General features: G+C 43.1%; 1 protein-coding gene across 3 annotated transcripts in view; it reads left to right on the forward strand.

Moving 5' to 3' along the window:
- Window positions 1-19,341, forward strand: part of Kdm2 (Lysine demethylase 2) — a 42,008-nt gene that overhangs the window by 3,730 nt on the left and 18,937 nt on the right. For 2 of the 3 annotated variants that reach the window (XM_089574553.1, XM_089574552.1), the window contains exons 1-9: window positions 16-169; window positions 849-987; window positions 1,635-1,713; window positions 2,334-2,380; window positions 3,206-3,378; window positions 3,730-3,836; window positions 7,308-7,401; window positions 13,973-14,126; window positions 17,302-17,417. In XM_089574553.1, the coding sequence (XP_089430679.1) occupies window positions 107-169; window positions 849-987; window positions 1,635-1,713; window positions 2,334-2,380; window positions 3,206-3,378; window positions 3,730-3,836; window positions 7,308-7,401; window positions 13,973-14,126; window positions 17,302-17,417 (972 nt within the window). In that variant the 5' untranslated portion in view covers window positions 16-106. Of the gene's footprint in view, window positions 1-15; window positions 170-848; window positions 988-1,634; window positions 1,714-2,333; window positions 2,381-3,205; window positions 3,379-3,729; window positions 3,837-7,307; window positions 7,402-13,972; window positions 14,127-17,301; window positions 17,418-19,341 lie in introns of those variants that run through there. The other variant, XM_089574554.1, reaches the window with a different exon arrangement.

Consider the following 19,341-nt stretch of genomic DNA (forward strand, 5'->3'; position numbering starts at 1 on the left):
CTTCCAGGTGGCAGCACCGGTCTCGACGAAACCTGGCGCATTTTGTGTTTCGCTTTTGCTCCTTTCTTTTCCCCCAATCAAAACACCGCGCCCGTGACAGACGATCATGGCGGATTCCGACGTGAATACCGAAAAAGATTCTTCGGGATCGACGTCGCTCTCATCAAAGGTATTTCACTGGCCCCGGATCGGCGATCTGTTCCCTGAGCTCGTCACCTACCGCGACAGCCGCACGCTTTCTTTCGCGACACTCGTCTCGGGCTCCTCGTTTCGGATCTGATACGTGACGCGATCGTTTCTGTGCGCTCGGGGACGACGGCTTTTCGCGAGCGGATAGCTACGCTGTGTTTACTTTTTTCTTAGTTGTGCCAGGTGCCCTGTTGCTGCTACATTTGCGTGTCACTCTGCTGACGCTAGCCGATTTTCGCTGGCGTCGTTTCGCGATTCGTCGCTGTGGCAACGTGCTCGTCTCAGTAGGGGCCCCCCCACTTCCAGATCCACCAGCTGTTCGGCCTGCGAGGTACCCGTGCACTAGGCTTGGCTCGCACAATTCACCTAACATTCGCCCAACGTCTTCCTCTCCCCCGATTGTTTTCCCTGCCAGCTGCGTCGGGACCCTTCTCGTCTTAAACGGCGTCAAGCGAGCAGCAGCTTCTGACGAAGCGCTCTCGCATTGTCGGCTCGCTCGCGGGTTGATGCTGCTCGCCCCGTTTTGTGTTTGTGTTAGTGCGGGTCCGACATTTGGTCTCGCGTTTCTACGTGACGCGCTGGCTTCCTCTTCGTATTAATTGCCATCACGCATCGTCTCTCTCTCTCGTTTCCCATCGCTTTCCCACGGCACGTCGTAGCGGGTGAAGGAGCGCCGGCACTACACCGAAGACTGCCTGCAAGACGACGAGATCGAAGGCCGCAGGATGTTCACCATCGAGGACAAGCTGACCAGCCCGGCGTTCACCTGCTCCTTCGTCAAGGAGATGAAGGGCGAAGGTGAGGCTGTGCATCGCGTACGGGTCCCGAGGTCGCTGTATTATTAGCTTATTTCTGTCGACATTGCTGTGGATGGTACGAGATTTTTTTTGTTATGTAGGTCGTCGTCAGTGTCACATTCTGTGTTGTAGAAGTAGGACGTTATGCTCTTTTCGTAATGTTCTCGTGACTGTGTAGACAAAGCAGTCTGCGTGTGCTGTTTCTTTTATATGCCAGCTGTTTTACATTAGCTGTGTTATGCATTGTGCCTTGTAGATTGTTACTCAAGGCAGTGCAGTTCGTAATACAAGCTGCTAGTGCTGTCAGTAGTTAAGTTGATACTGAGACAATATAAAGTTAGGTCTTTTTCTTCTGTGCTGTTTGTGTGTGGCAGGCACAGAATCAGACAAGACTGTGTGTGGAGTGCTGAGGTTACGTAAACCGTGTGTGGAATATTTTCTGTGCTTTATTTGTGTGGTTGAAGTTCTTGCATGCAGGGGTACTTGAATTGTCACTTTGCCTCAAATGAATTTAAAAATTGCTGCTAGCTGAACCACTATACCAGATGCACTGTAGGTTAGCTGTAACTCAACTCATGGAGCTTCAATAGAATTGTGCAGTGTGTGTTTAGCTTTGTTGCTGACTCGGGCTTGGTGTTATTTGGCCAGATTTTACTCTCAAGTATCTACAAGAGCATGGCTTTGAGTGCCCTATACTATTCAAGAGCAAGGCAAACATGGGAATGAGGCAAGTGATTGCTTTGTATTTGCAGTGGCATGAAATGCATGCGTGCATGATCTTGTTGTGCAAGCTATTGTTCACTCCACTGTACGCAGCCGCATTCTACCGATATGTAGTAAATATTACCTGGCTGTGTATGCATTCCCTGAAATCAAGTCAGTGGCATAGCTTCCTCTGAGCTTCCTTTGAAAATGGGGCAGTCCTTGCACAGTCACATCTGTGCTGCAGATATCAACGAAGGAATGTTGAGTAAAGCTATTTGACATTGCTGGAGAACATTATTGCATGTTTGTTACGTCATTCATTTCTCTGTATGTCGCAGTGCCAGGAAAAAGTAATGAATTAGGAATGCACGTTGTGCAATGAGGAATGTTGTGCAAAGTGGTCTGACTGAGGTGGGGACAATGTTCGCACTTGCTTGTTACATTGTCCTTTCATCTGTACATTGCAGTGCTGACCAACAGTGTAAGGAATGCACTGAATGTGTTTTCTTCTGCAGCTCTTAAACATTAGTTCAGGAGCATTCTCTCAGTTCTTCAAGGGAGAGCTTTGAGGCCAGCTTTCCTTAGCTTTAGCTGTGTGCAGTCGCTCTGCTGAACTAAATCACGTTAACATTTCTTTTCCAGGTTGCCTAGCCACAATTTCACGTGCAATGATGTTAGACAGTGTGTTGGTAAGCAGCTTCTTGAACCTTCTTCTATTTTGGTTAGTAACTTCAGTTGTCCTGTCACTCTTCATGGATGCTGTGTATGGATGTAGAGCACTGTATAGCCTTGATGAACTGAACAGTGCTCTTAATAGAACATTGTGGAGTATTTATGGCCACATCCTGCGAGTAGTGAAAATTGAGAACAGTGTCCGGTACCACCTGTTCACCAAGGTGTTATGCTTGCATGTTACTTCCTGTGTTGTATGTAAATGTTACCTAAAGTGTACTGGTTGCTGATTATGTTGTTATTATTAAGTCCAGTCTGGAAACATCATAACTTGTAGTTAGCCCAGTGCATGTTAGGCCATGAGGTCAGAAACTGTCCTTTTATCTGCTCACATCCTGTCATTGTGCCAGGCATAAATTTGTAGCCTTATGTCCTGATAAAAAAAAAGTGGTGGTTGAGAGTTCGAAAAACTCATTTTAAAGCATACCTTCGTTTATGCGCCTTCATTCTAGCAAAAGCAAAGTATTTTCTTGGTTGTACATCTCAATGCATAGCTGAGAAGAATGTTACCCTAAACCAACGATAGTAACTCTTGCTGTGTTTGGCTACATGGTAATGGAAATATAACTATCATGGCTTGCAAATAAGGAAAATCAGTTTTTATTTTATGATCGCTGGCAGCCTATTTGCGTGTCTTTTAACCTTGAATCTGGGGGATTGAAGCTACCCATCTGGATGACTGTTTACACCTTGTAGCCATGAAATAATGTTAGGAATTACTTTTCCCTCCTTTTTTGTGTTGTTTTAATTCATTTCTATGCCTCCGCGATGTTTTACTTCAGGGAGCCGCAGGATCTTGGACGTCATGGATGTGACAACCCAGAAGGACATCGAAATGACCATGAAAGACTGGTGCCGGTACTTCGAAAACCCAAACAGAGACAAGCTGCTGAACGTGATTAGCCTCGAGTTTAGCCATACCAAGCTGGAAAACTATGTGGAGTCCCCAAGCTTGGTGAGGCTGGCAACTTTGTTTCTATGTTGCTAGCATAGGGCTTCTCTTTGCGTGATAAAAAAAAAAAAAAGTTGCCTTATTTGCTCTTCTACTGACGTCAGCAGTGCAGTCGGACACGTTTTTTACCCAGAAAGTATTTGCTGGTAGTGTTCCCGCAGATTTATCTATCAGTCTCCAGTGTATCCCCCCCCTGTTTCCATTGATTATTCCTTTGGGCTCCCTTTAAGGTGTGGGTTTTGACTAGGCGGCTTCAGTTCAGTGAAATTAGATGCTAAATTTGTCATGTACTGTGGCGTATTGAAGTGGCACGTTCATCACAATAACAGAGTGCTTGGGGATAAACTTTTTCAGGTTCGACAGGTTGACTGGGTTGACGTCGTGTGGCCAAGGCACCTAAAGGAAAGCCAGACAGAGGGAACAAATGCCATTGAAGACATGAGATATCCCAAAGTGCAAAAGTAAGTACCCTCCTCTTCTTTACCTTTTGGATCTTTTTGGGGCAGTGCTTCCCGGTTAAATTGAAAGGACAGTCAAGTATTGCCGCACATTGCGCGGTCATCTTTGTGCGGGTTCCCGTTTGTTGAACTGTTGTGGTGCTGTCAGGTTTTTGAATCGAAATTTCTACTTTACTATGAGCCAAAGCGTAACATGGCCCCCGTTGAGCCGTTCGCGCACTGTTTCAGGAAATGCATTTGCTTGTGCAGAGAACCCTGTGTTATTTCTCGTGTCCAAATTGCAAAATGCCGAGCCTTTCAGCTGTGCCCAGCTGTGGTGCTTTATTGCTGTTCAATTTTAGGATGCCCTGGCCTTTCATTGGATTCCGTGCTTATCTTGTTTTATGTGTTCCTGCATCCGTATTTTCTCCTTTTTTTAAAACGTCCGCAGCATGTGTTGGAAACTGTGCGGCACCATTCAGTGCACAGGTTTTGCTATCTGCTTGCAGTTTTTTTTTTATAAGAGACAGCTGTGCAGTCAAAACGGGCACAGCTGTTTTTTGTCCTGACATTTGCTTTCGTGCCTGCGTGCAAGCGCTGAATCTCTTGCCCTTTGCATTCTTTCCCTTCTATCGCCTTGCTGTAGGATTTATTTTAGGATCCCAGCTCATATTGCTGACTCATGTCTGTTACTTATTAGCATAGCTGCTGCCTTTCTGTTGTGTGGTTCAATTTGGACCTCGAGTTTAGGACCTCAAGTGTCCTAAACTGGCATTTTTAAATAGCCATGATTTTGGTTCCGTAGCTGTTTGAAACTATGATTTGGCCTAGCTTCTTTTGCTTTATTGAAATTTTCTTTAGCTTTCTTGTAGCTAAGTGGTGTGTGTGTGCTGTATAATCATAAGTAATTTTATCGTAGCTCAGTCTACGGGTCCTATGTATGTTGCCTATTTTCATTTTACTTGTATCTTTCATGCTTCACTGTAGTATTTAGTGGAATACATTGAAAGACTGCCGTTTGTGAAATTTTTTACAGCCAAGTCTTCGAGGTCTTTGCTAGAGGTGGTCTGTTGTTCAGTGTAATTAGCCTATGTGAATGTATTTCAGCTTTCATAATGGAAGCTGCGCTTTTATCCTATCTAGTGCTGCCAGCTGGCTGAAGCCTACGGTAATGCCGTTTTTTTTTTTTTTTTAATAAATATGTTGTCGTAGTTTATTTCTTTATGCAGGAAAAAGCTGTTTGCAGGAAATGTGGTTAAAAAATTTATTCAGCTGTAAATTTGAACACTTGGTTTATTACAAAACATAAAAAAGTGTAGCTAAAGGAGCTCTTTTATAAAGACATAAAATGTAAGACTAGATTGTTGTCGAATACCGCAAAGGTTTTAGAAGTTTCAGACTGACGCGAAAATTTGCAGAAGTCAACTTGTGCAGCAAATGCTAGAATTCAAAAAAAAAATAAAAATCGTCCACTGATATGTATAGCGTCGCTAAAAAAAAAAACCCAGTTTGCTGCCGGTTGCAATCAATTGTGCCCATATGCTGTCTGGCACCCTGTAGTCAAAGAATAATGCATAAAGAACATGTCTGCTACATTTAGAGAGGCTCAGAAGGGCAGAAAACCTTTGACTGTCCAGAATCGGACCAGACGAGCGGATGTTTTCTTGAGACCCAGCGTACTTCCATCAAAGAAATCTGCGGTTGATGCGCTGGAATTGTGATATCACTTTGCTGATGAGCAACGATGTGCCATCATGCTCAATAATTACTGTGTATCAAAATATCATGGAGAGATGAAAAGGGAAGATGAGAAAATTAAAACAGTGGTTTTAGATATAGCTCATGAGCTAGCACACAGGATAGTGCTGTACATCAGATAGCTGCAAGTGTGTATAAATGCACTGCTGTGTGCTGTCATTCAGTACGGAGTGAAGGGCAGAAGTGGTTACGAAAAAAGAAGATAAGCAATGTCGCATCAACTTGCTTAATTTGATGTCCAGAAGGGTCCATTTTGGTGGCACAGTGCATAGCAAGTCTGACGCACTTTCTGTCTTCATATTTGGGCTGTTGTGATTTGAGGTGCGTAAATGTACAGGGGTCTGTCAGCGACTGCAGAGAAGTGTCTGCAACCTTACTTGGTTGTTTAAGGTGACACTTAGGTCTTGTCCAGAGTAATGCTGAAAATAATTGGTACTAGCGGAACTATTTGTGTGAATTCGTTTTTTCATATGCATAAATATCTTCCACAAAGTGCTTTGGGAACCAGAAGTTGAAAGTGCAGGAGAGGATTGACGACAGGGCTAGACCGGACAGTCTGGAGTGCTCTATTTATTTCTGTGGTGCTGTACAATTGGCTCAACTGCCAGTTTTGTTAAGTCATACTTTGTGAACATAATTTGACAAAGGAAAATTATCCTAATTTAATTTTCAACTGAGCTGGCAGTTAAAGACTGCTGGCAGCCAGTTTTAAAATGTTGCAGGATAGCTGTCGGCATTGTGAGGAGGCCTCACCTAACAAAGTGTGTGATGTCCGTAAACTTCCGATGTTCAAAAAATGACAGAATTTTTGCCTGAACTCGATAAACATGCAAAAGCAGAATTGCATGAATATTGGCTTGTCTTATTACTTTGTTGTGTCGGCTGTATGTTGGCTTATCATGCTGTTTTTCATGTCGTAAATGACAGGGTTTTAACATAGTTAAATCCTAGTAGGACGAGCGAAAGTGATTGAGGCAACATCGCCTCAGAGACAACCGCATGAAAAGACCCGGCACTAGCAGGGCACGTCCATCGCCACCGCACAGTTGCTTGCGTGATTCCAACTCCGATTGCTGTTTCGCGTTGGGAGTGAGGACGGCAGAGCACGCCGGCGACTTGCTGTAGGCGGGAGTATTGGCCAAGTGGGAGTGCTAGGAGTGTAAACAATGTTATAGGATGGCGGCACCGTCGGCACTTATGGCACAGACCCACAAATACAGCAAGATCTTGCTCAGGGTTTACCCATCGGATCAGTGCTTTCGCACTGATAAGGAGTGTTGACGTCAAGACTCACGTAGCTCTAGTGGCTTGTCGCAGGTGCATGATTTTAAGGCTGAAACGATGATATTCGGTGTTTCTCGGGGCTTTTCGTGATAGAAACGGACCTTTGCTTTCTAAAGTGATGTGAGCGCATATTCATTTTACACATCAGCAATTAGGGATCCCATAGCATGATCAGTGTTTTGAGAGCTAATCAATAAAGTAAAAAAACAGAACTGAACAATATTTGCTTAATTCCCAGATACTGTCAACCCCTCTACAGGATTTATTGCAGGTGTTGCACTGTAATGGACACTAAAGTACTCTTTTACTGCGGCTTAAGCTCAGAACCATAACCACTTGATACTATAGTGTTTATTAGTTCTGTTATCAGGAAGGGAATGGCTAATGCACTGGCAGCCAAATCAGTAGCTGCACCTAATGCGTTTCTTTCTTTGCTGCTGCTGCTGCCTGTAGGTATTGCCTGATGAGCGTCAAGGGCTGCTACACAGACTTCCACATTGACTTTGGCGGCACATCGGTGTGGTACCATCTGCTGCGTGGTCAAAAGGTGGGTGTACTGTTGTTGCTGATGCTGCTATGAATTCTGTCGTGCTTTACTGTGCACGTCTCTGCATGTTTTTGCTGCTTTTGTCCTGTTTGTTTGGTCATTCTTATCTTTAGGCCGCGAGCGCTTAAAGGGCAGACACCGAAGGGGACTCTGTTCACTTTCCGTTCTTGCTAAATATCAATTTATTGGCTCTCTGTGGCTGTGTTGCTGTTTTTTTTTTAGTGATATTTATTGCCTCTGGGCATACAGGGGGTATGCCCTGAGGCACTAGTAATAGTAATAATGGTATTCTAAATATAATAATAAAATTAATGTTCGTTCAGTAGCAAAAGATGCATTTATGTCTGTGAAAATTTGATTTGAAAGTCAGGAATGGAAAGGACTCTATAGCAACATACCCTGGTCTAAGAGATCCGCGTGCAAAGAAAAACTGTTCGCATATTCGCAGTTTGCTCGGAAAAACAGCTGGCTGTGGTGACACCTGTATTTCCTCTTTTCGACTTTTTTCAGCGTATAAAAGCTCTATTTTAATTTCAGTGGAAGTGGTCTTTCTTTTTTTATTAGAACAAGGTAATCTATCAATACTGAGCTTCACGCTACTTTAAAGAGTGCAAAATGTAAATGATCATGATTGGATTGCTAATTGGGCCTAGGGTAAAGGTGTTATAGCCAGAAAATGATTAAAATATTTTGTGTGTGGAATTGGTTGGTTTTTTGGTTGTTGGTCTAGTGGAGCCCAAAGCTTTCTTGCAAGGCTTTTAGGGAAATTAGTTGTGCCGGAACAAAAGATTGGGTCACAGAATGGAAGTTTTATTTTCTGAGGTATTTTTTCACACACACAAGTAGGAAGCACTTTCACTTGTGTGGGTTTCATAGAAATACTCTGCAAAGTATCTTGTATTATCGTCTTGAGACTCGTTTCAAAATGCCAAGTTTTGAAAACGAATGTAAAATTGAAAGTGTTCAAATGTGCTTGTTCCTAAGACCACCTGCATTTTCACACGAATGCTTGAGGTCAATCGAGTGGTTAGTTTTATTTTCGCATGAGCGTTTTCTGGTTGTAGTGTTTAAAGAATGCTCAGTGTGAAGGTGCTAGGTAGTGAGTAGTAAATTGCTTGTCTCTCCCTGTTCGTTGTTTTGATTTTATTTCACCTTATCATGACAGGCAAATAGTAGTGTTCACTGTTTCACTCTGCCTTCTCGTGTCTATGCACGCATTTTCTGAGCTGCTGCCAGAATGCCTAGAGCTCAGCCATTATTGCTCTCAAATGTCAGATGCATGCAGCTGCAGCTCTAAAATCTTGGCTATTGTTGGTTCATGCTGGCCAATGCATCATTGTGACATTCTTCCTGACAGCAGAGGAAGAATGCCATCTGGCGACTGCCTTGATGCTTTTTAGCAGCTCCTGCCAAATTTTTGTTTTTTTTTTAATTCTTGAGCTGAACCTTTTCTTTATTTCCATTTGATACAGGGGTACTTTTCTTTTTTATATATATATATATATATATATATATATATATATATATATATATATATATATATATGAGAAAGGAGAATAATACTTATTTGTGTTCATAATGTGCGCACTATGTGAAAGTTTATTGCTCTCGAAAGGCGCGCTACCTAATAATAAATTCGTAGCAGCTGCTGAGGTTTATTGCTCGCCTTAAATTCTTCTCGTGGCAGATATAGCTGCAGAAAGGTTTCAGGAAGAAGACTGCTCCCCATAAACACTGCATTTAAATAGCATACCTGGTAAACTCTTTGCTTGCTGGTTGTATAGTAACAGTAAACTGCGATGGCGACCGTTTTTATTGAAACATTTCGAGAGACAAGCATATAACCTTAAAAGGATACGGGCTACCAGTTTCAAGTTGCTGTCTAAGTTATGTACCATGTTTTCCCGATTCCAGCTTTCGCTTTTCTTTATTTTGCAAAAGTTGAGCCTGAAAATTCGTGCGTGTTACAGTCTCATGCAAACCCAAAGGTGTGCAAAAACAGCCTTACGGGACGTGCTGAGGTTTAGAGTAGGGTGTGCGTTGGAAATGGTGGCGTGACGGAATCAGGTCCCTGCGGTATTTGGTTATGTGCATTTATGCACTTTTGCCTTGTTCATCTTATAGCCTGAGTAGTACATCTCTCTATCTACAAACAAAGGGCTTTCTTCTTTGTACTCCAGTTGTGATGCCTCAGACAGCGTATGGTTTTTGTTGAAGCCATGCTTAACTATTGATTCTATTTTTTTTTGTATGACACGTGCACGACTACAGGGGTATTATAACCGGGGTATACTTTGCAGTGCTTGAGCAAATCATTCGTTATACACAATGGAATAGCGGCGCTGCCATAAATAGCACAGAAAAGAAATGAAAACACGGGCTCAGATGAAGTTGGAGTATAGGGTAACAACACCTCATGTGAAGAGGTTACTATAGCAAATACCTTCTAACTGCAGCCAGTAAAGGAATGCTTCAGAGCACAAATAATCAGCAAGAAAGTGGCCTCTTTGAACAAAGGACTGTGTGGAAAGGTAATAGGAAAAGCAGAATTCCGTAGGGCTGTCATGTTGTATTTTTATGTTGTAAAGGTGGAAAACAACTGCATTTTTGACGGGGGATGTCAAGCATTCGAAACAAAAGACCTTTCAAACACGCAATCACAATGTGGGACGAAATAATGCGTTGCTCTGGATTTCAGCCAAATCCTCACGCAGTGATTTCGAATCCTTAAAGCTCCTCCAAAAGACCAGTAACTGATCGATTTTTTCGTCTCGTTGGGACCTGGAAAATGGTCCGAAATATCCGTGAACTTCAAAAAAAAAAAATTTTTTTTTCTGCCAAAAAGCGGCCTTAGAAATGGTGAAATTTGCTGCTCCCCATATTCCCCATACCTCAAGTGGCCTTGATGAAGAAGAGCCAAGCCAGTCCAACCGAACAACCGTCTTCGTCAGCTCTCGCCGACTCCATTTAAATCCAAGATGGCGCCTTTCGTGGCGATGAAGAACCGGTTGATTTCGACGGCAGTGCCTGCTAGCGTCTATGTTAGGCCCAAAAACATAAACGTTCGGTTGAAAAATGATCTCCACAGCACTGCTCGCACTTATTTTATTCCTGAACTTTTGGACTCTACAGAGTCTGAAATATCGGTCATGAAAATGTACACGTTCCTACGAGGTGCGTGACGGTTCCTTAGTGAAGTCCGAAATATCGCACAAATCCAAATTATTGGAGTTAAAAAAAACGCCCAGCTACTGTACTGATGTGTTTTTGTTGGGGTGAGGTACGCTGTCTTTTATTAACGCCTGTTAATGGCAGTCTGCTGTTTTTCATCACTTAAACTTTTGTAGTGCATAAACGGAGCTGTTTTTGTACCTCTAGCAGTATGCAACTAATCAAGTTGCATGTGACCATAAAATGGTTTAATTATTTTAGTGACGAAATGGAGTAACCCTTAGGCAAAGGACTACAACTTCAGTGAGAAATAGTGTTTTAAATTTTTGTACTTGTCCCTATTATTTCAAGCCGAGCCATCTGAAACCATTGGTGACCTCGTTTGGTAGTGAAATCTTGATTTGAACTGTTTGAGCGTCCAGTTAATTTGAACTGATGGCTTAATCTGGTCGATGTCATTTCTATTAATTCCGCTTCCCTTGATTGGAAAAAATTTCTGCTTCTTTCCAATTTCAAATTGTATTTGACTGTACACTCATCACACTGACTAGAAATCTGGCTTCATATCTCTCTGCTTTAGCAACGTGTCCCATCGTGTTTACGAGCCTATTTTCGCGAATATTCCCGTGCGATCATTTGCTCTTTCTTGAGAAGCAAGCATCGTCGGTCCTTGGTGACTCTCTTGGCTCTGAGCTGTGTTGCAAAACATTTGTGCACTTCGCTTGCATTGTTATTGAGCTTGGCAGCTGCATGATCCTTCATGCCTTCATTGCTCTTTCTTCCTTCTCTTCCATGGAGAGGGTTTTCGCTCATCATTTGTAAAGGTTGCCTTGAGGAATGCAAGCCATGTTGCTGCCTTAATCGCAGTGCATTGCACACTGCATTTAATGTTTGGAATGTGCATGACTTGTTTTTTGAGAAAGTGGCCTGTAATAGCTCGAGTGGCACTTTTTAAGTGGCGTGATGATTTCAGAAGTAGGGGATGTTTTAGGGCTTTGTTTTTGTTGCTGAAGTTATGTAATCTGAGGTTAAAAGCAAGTGTTCGTTGCAATGGTATCTGGGCATGTAATGTCAGAGTTGAAAAATGTTGAGCTTTGGTGTTCAGTGTTAAAGCATAGCAAACCATGTGGTTTATTGGATCAGGTTATTAGCCATTTTGTGTGCAGTAATTTTGAGAAGCATGGCCTTTAAGCATTTTTTTTTTTATGCTGCCCACAAATGTGAGACAGAGATGACCTGAGTGGTTAGAGCATTGTGTAAGATGAGGCTAACTGGCAGGAAGGTTTTCCAGTGCATACTGGATGTTTCAGCGAACACTTTCAAAAATTTTCAAATACTATAGGCATTTGGGGTAAAAATACTGCTTTTGCGGCTTAGTATTACCAGTGTTTTTGGATACCAGACAACTGGTAAATCGTCTTAAGTAGTAAGCTGGTTAACTAATTTTTAATAATTAACTTCTTAACTAGGTGAGTTAAGCACCTAGTTGCAGTCAAAATTTGTAACCGGTCATTAGTAATAGCCATATCAGTTTAGAATTTCGAAAACGCAATTACCCTTGCATCTGTGGCTCGACAAAATTTGGCTGCATCGTGCGAAAATATATGGGCTTGCTTTCGAAAGCATGCAGGCAATGCATGTAACTGAAAAAGCCAAATTTTGTTGAGCCACAGCACCAAGGGTAATCGCGTTTTCGAAATTCTAAAAACTGATATGGCTATTACTAACTACCGGCGACAAACCTCTAATTGCAACTAAGTGCCTCACTCTACTAGTTAAAAAGTTAATTATTAAAAATTGGTTAACCAATTTGCTACTTAATACATTCACCAGTTTTCTGTTTTCCACCAAAACTGGTAATACTATGTCGCAAAAGCCGTATTTTTACCCCTAAAACCCTATTTCTGGAATTTTTTAAAGCGTTCACGGAAACATTCAGCATATTGAAGTTGACCTTTCTGTGGGATGTCCAATAATAATTACTAAGCCCATATGTGATGCAATAAGCGGATGGTACTGCAATGTTGCGTGCATATTGCATCACTTTTTTGGACAATGGCTAGAAGACATTGGGCCTTGCTGTCTAGTTTAATTTCCTGCGAGATGCTTTTTGTATGGTGTTCTATGAGTCTTCCTTGGAATGCATCCTGCCTGCTGGTATCGAAATTTTGAACTCGTTAATGTAATTTCTGCATTTTGATTGTTGTATAAGTCTTACTTGGAGTGGATCCTGCATGCATGGTGTTGAAATTTTGAACTCGCTAATGTAATTTCTACATTTTGATTATTGCTCACACAGCTGTTTGGATGGAAGCTGTTTGGAAGATTCAGTTCAGAAGGGTCAAACTGCTCCAAAGTGCTTGACAGATGAATAATGGACGCCGTTTAATGCCTGCATGTGTACAATAGAGCAGTGGTCGTTGGTTATCTATGTAGTCTAGTTTAGTTTAGCACGTAGACATTATGGCGGCTTGATCTATAATTGTTTTATGAATCCCAAATTACAGAACAAATGGTTGGGGATGGTGTTCTAGCTGATTCTAAAAGGAAAATATGAGCTTGGGGGGGGGAAAGCATACTTCTATATAGAATGAGTGGCACCATTGTGGGCTTCAAAAGAAATTGTATTTAGCGATGCAGCTTAGAAATTCACTGTCACAGAGTGGCTGCAGCTGTTACTAGGGTAATTGGAGGTCATCAGGAACAGCCTTTTTCCTGCAATGAATTTGGTTTAGTATATAAGTGAATTGCGCAACAACTTAGGCAGGACACAGAAAGAAACACATACAACAGTTCACGAGCGCATTTTTTTACAAATCTTGAATATCTACAGAGAAGGCAGAACCTATTTGATCGCTATTTTGCAGAAACTCGGCAACATCAGCTGACTTTTTTTTTCCAAGAACGGATCGTTAATGGAAAGGCATTTAAGCTTAGCAAGAAGGAATCGGCTAACTTGGTGTTGCCAGGATCCCTTCTCACTTACAATAGTCCTAAACGGAAGATCAGGTTTGTGCGTTTTTGCTGTAAAAAATACTGACAAAGAATTCTTAGAACTGGCATCGATTGCATTTGCTAAAGACATTAGTTGCAAGCTCTTACAAAAGTCAATAAATTTGGTTTTTACTCTCACTTGGCGCTCGTGAACTGTTGTATGTGTTTCTTTCTGTGTCCTGTCTAAGTTGTTACGCAATTCACTTATATACTATGCAGAACCAACTAGCGCGACAACACGCTCTTCTGAATTTGGTTTGTCTGTTGACTGGGGCAGTATATTAGCTTGTGCCTGATGCTGCTATAGGTTGAGCCTGATCCTTTGCCACAGTTCTCTCTCGATACCCCTGAGATGTCTGCTACGGGGCTGAGTCCCATGTGCGATTGCCACTGTGTGTTTCCCCAGGTGTTTTGGCTGATACCTCCGACCAAGCGGAACTTCCAGCTTTATGAGCAGTGGGTCCTGTCCGGGAAGCAGGGGGACGTCTTCTTTGGTGAAACTGTGGAGAAGTGCGACCGCGTCACCCTGAATGAGGGCGATACCTTCTTCATTCCTACAGGTATGCTTCCTTGCATTTTGGGGGGAGGGGGCAGTGTTGCTGTCAGTGCCATGCAGTAAAACTAATTAATTTGGAAAATTTAGTAATTTCAGCAAGCCTTCCAGCTCCATCAAATGTAGGTACTCTTCTGTGGTGTGAAATTCAATGCAGTTGAACCTCGTTATAACGAAGTTGAAGGGGTCTGGCGATTACTTCGTTATAGCCCATGTTGATTGAGCTTCCAAGGGGAACAGTCATTCCTTCGTTATATACATTGTTTTGCTTATAACGTGTTTGACTCTAATTCAGAGCAATTTGGTCTCGCTTCTGTCAATTCGTGGAGCACTGGAGCTCACACGTGCACTGGGTGCCGGAGATGGGCTGATGTGCGTGAGCGACTCAGAATTCTGACTGGAGTGAGGCTGGTGTCCGTTTGAAACCTAAGTGCAGGTACGATGGGATGCCCTTTTATTTCGTGCTGCACTGTGCGATTTCCTTCTTTGTTTTTGTTGTGTGTACATTGGGGACAGTGCTGTCAGCGCCCAAGTTTCCTAGAGGACATACGAGGGGGTACCCAAAAGAAACCGGACTAAATTTTTTGGTCGGCAAAGCTTCTGTGGTACCGCGTTTCGCCACTAGGAGCGCATAGAACGAACATTCCAGAGTCAGTAAGCCGAGTGCCGCCGTTGAAGGAGGTCAGACTAGTTTAGGCAGAGTTTTAGAGTGATGACTGTTTTGTGTGAATGTCGTTTTTGCAATGGCTGATTTTCGTGAACAGCGTGCGCCGGTGAAATTCTGATTTTTGCTCGGAGAAAGCTGAATGGAAACTCTTGAAATATTAAGAAAGACGTACAAGGACGATGCTATGGGGACAACTCAAGTGTTCCTGAATCGAATCCTGAATCAAAGCAACAATAATGCCAATGGAAAACTTCGAATTCACCTCGCCTCAAGAAAGCTCCTCAGGTGAAACCAAACCTCAAAACAATGCTGATTTGTTTATTCGACGTGAGAGGAGTCGTCCATTGAGAATTTGTTCCGTAGGGTCAGACAGTTAGCCAGGCTTTCTACAATGTTTTGAAAAGATTGGGCAACAGTGTGCGGTGGAAGCGGCCAGATTTGTGGCGGTCGGGTGACTGGTTTTTCCGTCATGGCAATGCCCCTGCTCACACAGCCCTGTCTCTACGACAATTTTGGACCAAAAATGGCATGACCCCTATTCCTCAACCTTCATACTCTCCCGACCTTGCCCCGTGCTACTTTCTTTGTTTACTAGAATGAAAAAATAGGTGAATGGAAAGCGTTTCGCTGATGTTGCGGAGGTGAAGAAAAAACGACTGAGGCACTGTCAAGCATCACAAAAGATGAATTTAAACAATGTTTTGAAAAATGGAATGAAAGATTCGACAAGCGTATCATTGCAAGTGGGGAGTACTTTGAAGGAGATTGAAGGTCTGTGCTTAAAATGTGAACAAATAAGTTCAAACAAAAATAAGTCCGGTTTCTTTTGGGTACCCCCTCGTATATGTTGGTTTCAGGAACTGCACTACAATATTTGTAGTAAAGTGGCACAGAGGAGTGGGATTACAGTGTTGTGACATAAAATTTTTGGACGGAGTGATGGCTTCCTGGCCTTGCTCCTGGTAGAGATAATGAAGCACTTTGCACATTCGCTTTTACCAGCCACAACTCAGTTCATGGGCCAAGGCATTTAATACAGGCACTTTTTGGCAAATAAAATTGCCTTGTCTGGTACCGAATGAAGTTGTGGTGCCCACTACCCCTCACCTCCCTTGTTGCTGTCACTGGTTGGTTGGTACGACCTGCAAAAAAACCATACTTTCACACAATATTTCGTGCTTAGGAATGATGATCTATCAGCATCTGTAAGCCATCTTTTTGGTTATCATTCAGTAATCCAAACTTTCAGATAATTGCAACATTTTTTTGCTTCTTTGAAGTTCGAAAGTCGAGCCCACTTATAACAATACTGGTTATAACAATATATTGGATATAACAATGGTCAGTCGGGGCACCATCAGCTTTGCCATGTGTTCTATGGTAAAATAAACTGCTTATAGTAATGCAGTCAGGGCACATTATTGGTTATAACAATTAAATCTGGTAATTGAGTGTCAACCATTATAGAAAAAAAAACAACAAGGAAATGCTACAACCACACCAACAAAACCATGCTTACAACACAAAAGTGTGCGCGAGTGGGGCCGACCAATGGACTGAGCTGGCGCAGCAATGCCACGAAAGCAAAAGAACCCGTGAATGCGTTCCCCTGTTCAAAAGGCCCATGCAGAGGTAGGGAGCCTTGGCGGACCAGTCCATTATTAACGTTTCTGAGGGGTGCGCCGCTCGCAGAAAAAAAAATGTGAAGAAGCATTTTTCTTTGTTTTTACACTCTGAGCTACGGCTGGCACTGGCAGCCGCTTACGTTGTCCCATCTTCCGCTGTTCTTCGCTAACTTCCCCACGGTCCCCGCTTCACAAATTTCCCATGTCCCAGGGGCAGGCGTCATCGCATCAGGAGAGCTGCTGCATTGGCTACGCACGCCATGCGTACCCCCAATCAGTCGGTGCAGTGCGCGAGCGTGCAGCCAGCGCGGTTTTTCTCACGTCAGCTGTCGCCGCACCCTTAGTTCTGCATGCTTCTTGAATATCCGATAAGAATCACTTCCGGAAAGCCGGCTTGATTCCTGTGATGGGAAGGTGTGCGAAGCTCCCGGTGGTGCAGTGATGGCGGTGCTTTGGTCATCGGTGAACGGTGAACATTGTTCCGGTTCCCTGAAGTTCGAATTAATGACCTTTTACAGGTATTAGGACAATCAAACCCCTCCGGGTATCTACTGTCAGTAAATGCTCTGAAGTTTGTCATCTTTTCTTTTTTTCAGCACAACCCTGTTATAACAATTATTGGTTATAACAATGGTATTTCCATGGCACTTGAATATTGTTATAAGTGGGCTTGACTGTAAATGAGCTTTTACTGTATGCGCGTTATCAGTGGGGTAGGCTGGAAAGCACTCAAAGCATTCAACAAGTTCTGCCGAACCCAGTTTGTGAACCCTGCTGTTGTAGGGGTTTTGCGGTTGCAAGGTTCGTTGCTGTTGTGCTCCAGCTTTCAGACTACGGATCAGATGTATGAGGTTGCCTGTTCAAATCTTGCACCCCCGACATTTCTGCAGGATGGATCCATGCTGTCTACACTCCTGTGGATGCACTAGTGTTTGGAGGAAACTTCTTGCACAGCTATGGCATTGAGAAGCAGTTGCAGATCTGCCAGATTGAGGACGCCACGCACGTGAGTCTGTTGTCTGGCCCAAAGAAATCTGTGGGCCAGCAGTCTGTCATGTGGGCAGCGCATTTGATTTTTAATTTAGTTCAGCGAGCGGAGCATTTGGATCAGTTCACTTGACCAGAAAAATTGGGCAGACTAGACTGCATTTTTTCCTGCAGTGTGCTTTTTAATTCTCGTGTGTGTTCTCCTGCTCTGTGTTTTTTTTTAGATTATTTTCGTTCAGTAGACTGTCAAACTTCCTTGTGTATTTTTGTTTTGTGTTGGCTGAACCAAAAAACAAATCAGTACGTTAACATCGCTGACAGCTGGCACCATTTGGGGTAATGCTTACAGTGAACCCGAGAGGGTGCAGACCTGACGTTCTATAAGCTATGTGAGCATCTGATTCCTTTGATGTCATTTCTGGCCTTTCTCATGATATAGCCGCCGTGGTGGCTCAGTGGTTATGGTGCTCGGCTGCTGACCCAAAAGACGCGGGTTCGATCCCGGCCGCGGCGGTTGAATTTCTTTGGAGGATAAATTCCAGAGGCCCGTGTACAGTGCAATGTCAGTGCACGTTAAAGAACCCCTGGTGGTCGAAATTTCCGGAGCCCTCCACTACGGCGTCTCTCAGTGCCTGAGTCGCTCTGGGACGTTAAACCCCATAAACCAAACCAATTTTTCATGATGTAGGGAAAGTTAACCTTTGTCTGGCTATCTAAAAATTGCGGCATAGGCTTTTATTGTACTCCATGCTCTTGGCACAGGAGATATATTCGAAGTGTAATTTTTGTGACGTAACTAATTCCCTTCAGTAGTTTGTGCTGGCAGTAACAGAAGAGCTGGAAGAACAATAAGTTCTTGGAAATCATGGTTATGTGACTAGCCTAAATTTTTCTACAATGGCATCATGATGCAAAGGTTACAATACTTATTTTCATTTCAAAACTTCTCGTTTGCTGTCTCATCTGCCACATGCTTTGGGCACGTGTCCGATGCTTTTTTTTTCTAGGCCTGAGACTCGGGTACTACATATTGGCACATATACCATATATACTACTCGTGTAAGGGCCGCACCCCCAACTTGTGAGCTGGTAATTAGAACAGAAAAAAAATTCCAACCAAAAGAATTCTTTCATATGTGGATAATATTGGCCACATGGTATGTTCCGCTGGGAGCTAGGAGACACTCCGTACGACCACGGACGGGTCGTCCTGTTGGCTGGACTCCATATGGAACTGCAAACATATAGTGCCTCAACACTGATAACTTGTCTTGTGCGCTCGGCATGCACACCAGAAAGGACAAAACATTGTGCTTAATAGTTGCCAAGAACAGCCACTGACATTCGGGAGGCGTGATAATGTGGAGCTCTCTTGAAAAAGAAAAGACGTGAATGCCATTTGTTGAGGTCTGTTCGTAAACTTCGACTCATCGTTGCATCCACTGCAGCATTGTTCCTCGCATTACATTCCTGTTCTTTTGTTTTTTCCTTAACGAACTCATAACATCAATGGTTGCATTACAGCTGTGCGTGTTATTTTTTCCTTCTTTCTTACTACGGTTATTGTTGCATGACAAATCTAAGCTGTAGAGAAAGGGCTTTCAATCTAATCATAAGGTCTAACCTTGCTATCGTCGCACAATAACCTTGCATTAAAATGAACATATAAATTGATTTCCACAAAGCCTTCGACAGTGAAGCGCGTGGAAAAGCAGGCCAGGCCAAGGCTATCTCATACTGACAGTCATCAGTTGCCTGCTTTCAGTGCAGCTTCAAACCGTCAGCCAAAGCGTCATTGCTATCAGTTGAGTGTCAGATTTCAGAGGGTCTTAACTTAGAATCATGTGACATCTGCCAGGGAACTGATCCAGCAACCTGTTCTACTTCGGGTGGTTAATTTTTGCCAGTCATCGGGCACACATCCTGTCGTCCATAATTTCAAT

Source organism: Amblyomma mixtum, chromosome 2 (assembly GCF_055824585.1).
Source record: "Amblyomma mixtum isolate Tamu chromosome 2, ASM5582458v1, whole genome shotgun sequence".
NCBI lineage: Eukaryota > Metazoa > Arthropoda > Arachnida > Ixodida > Ixodidae > Amblyomma > Amblyomma mixtum.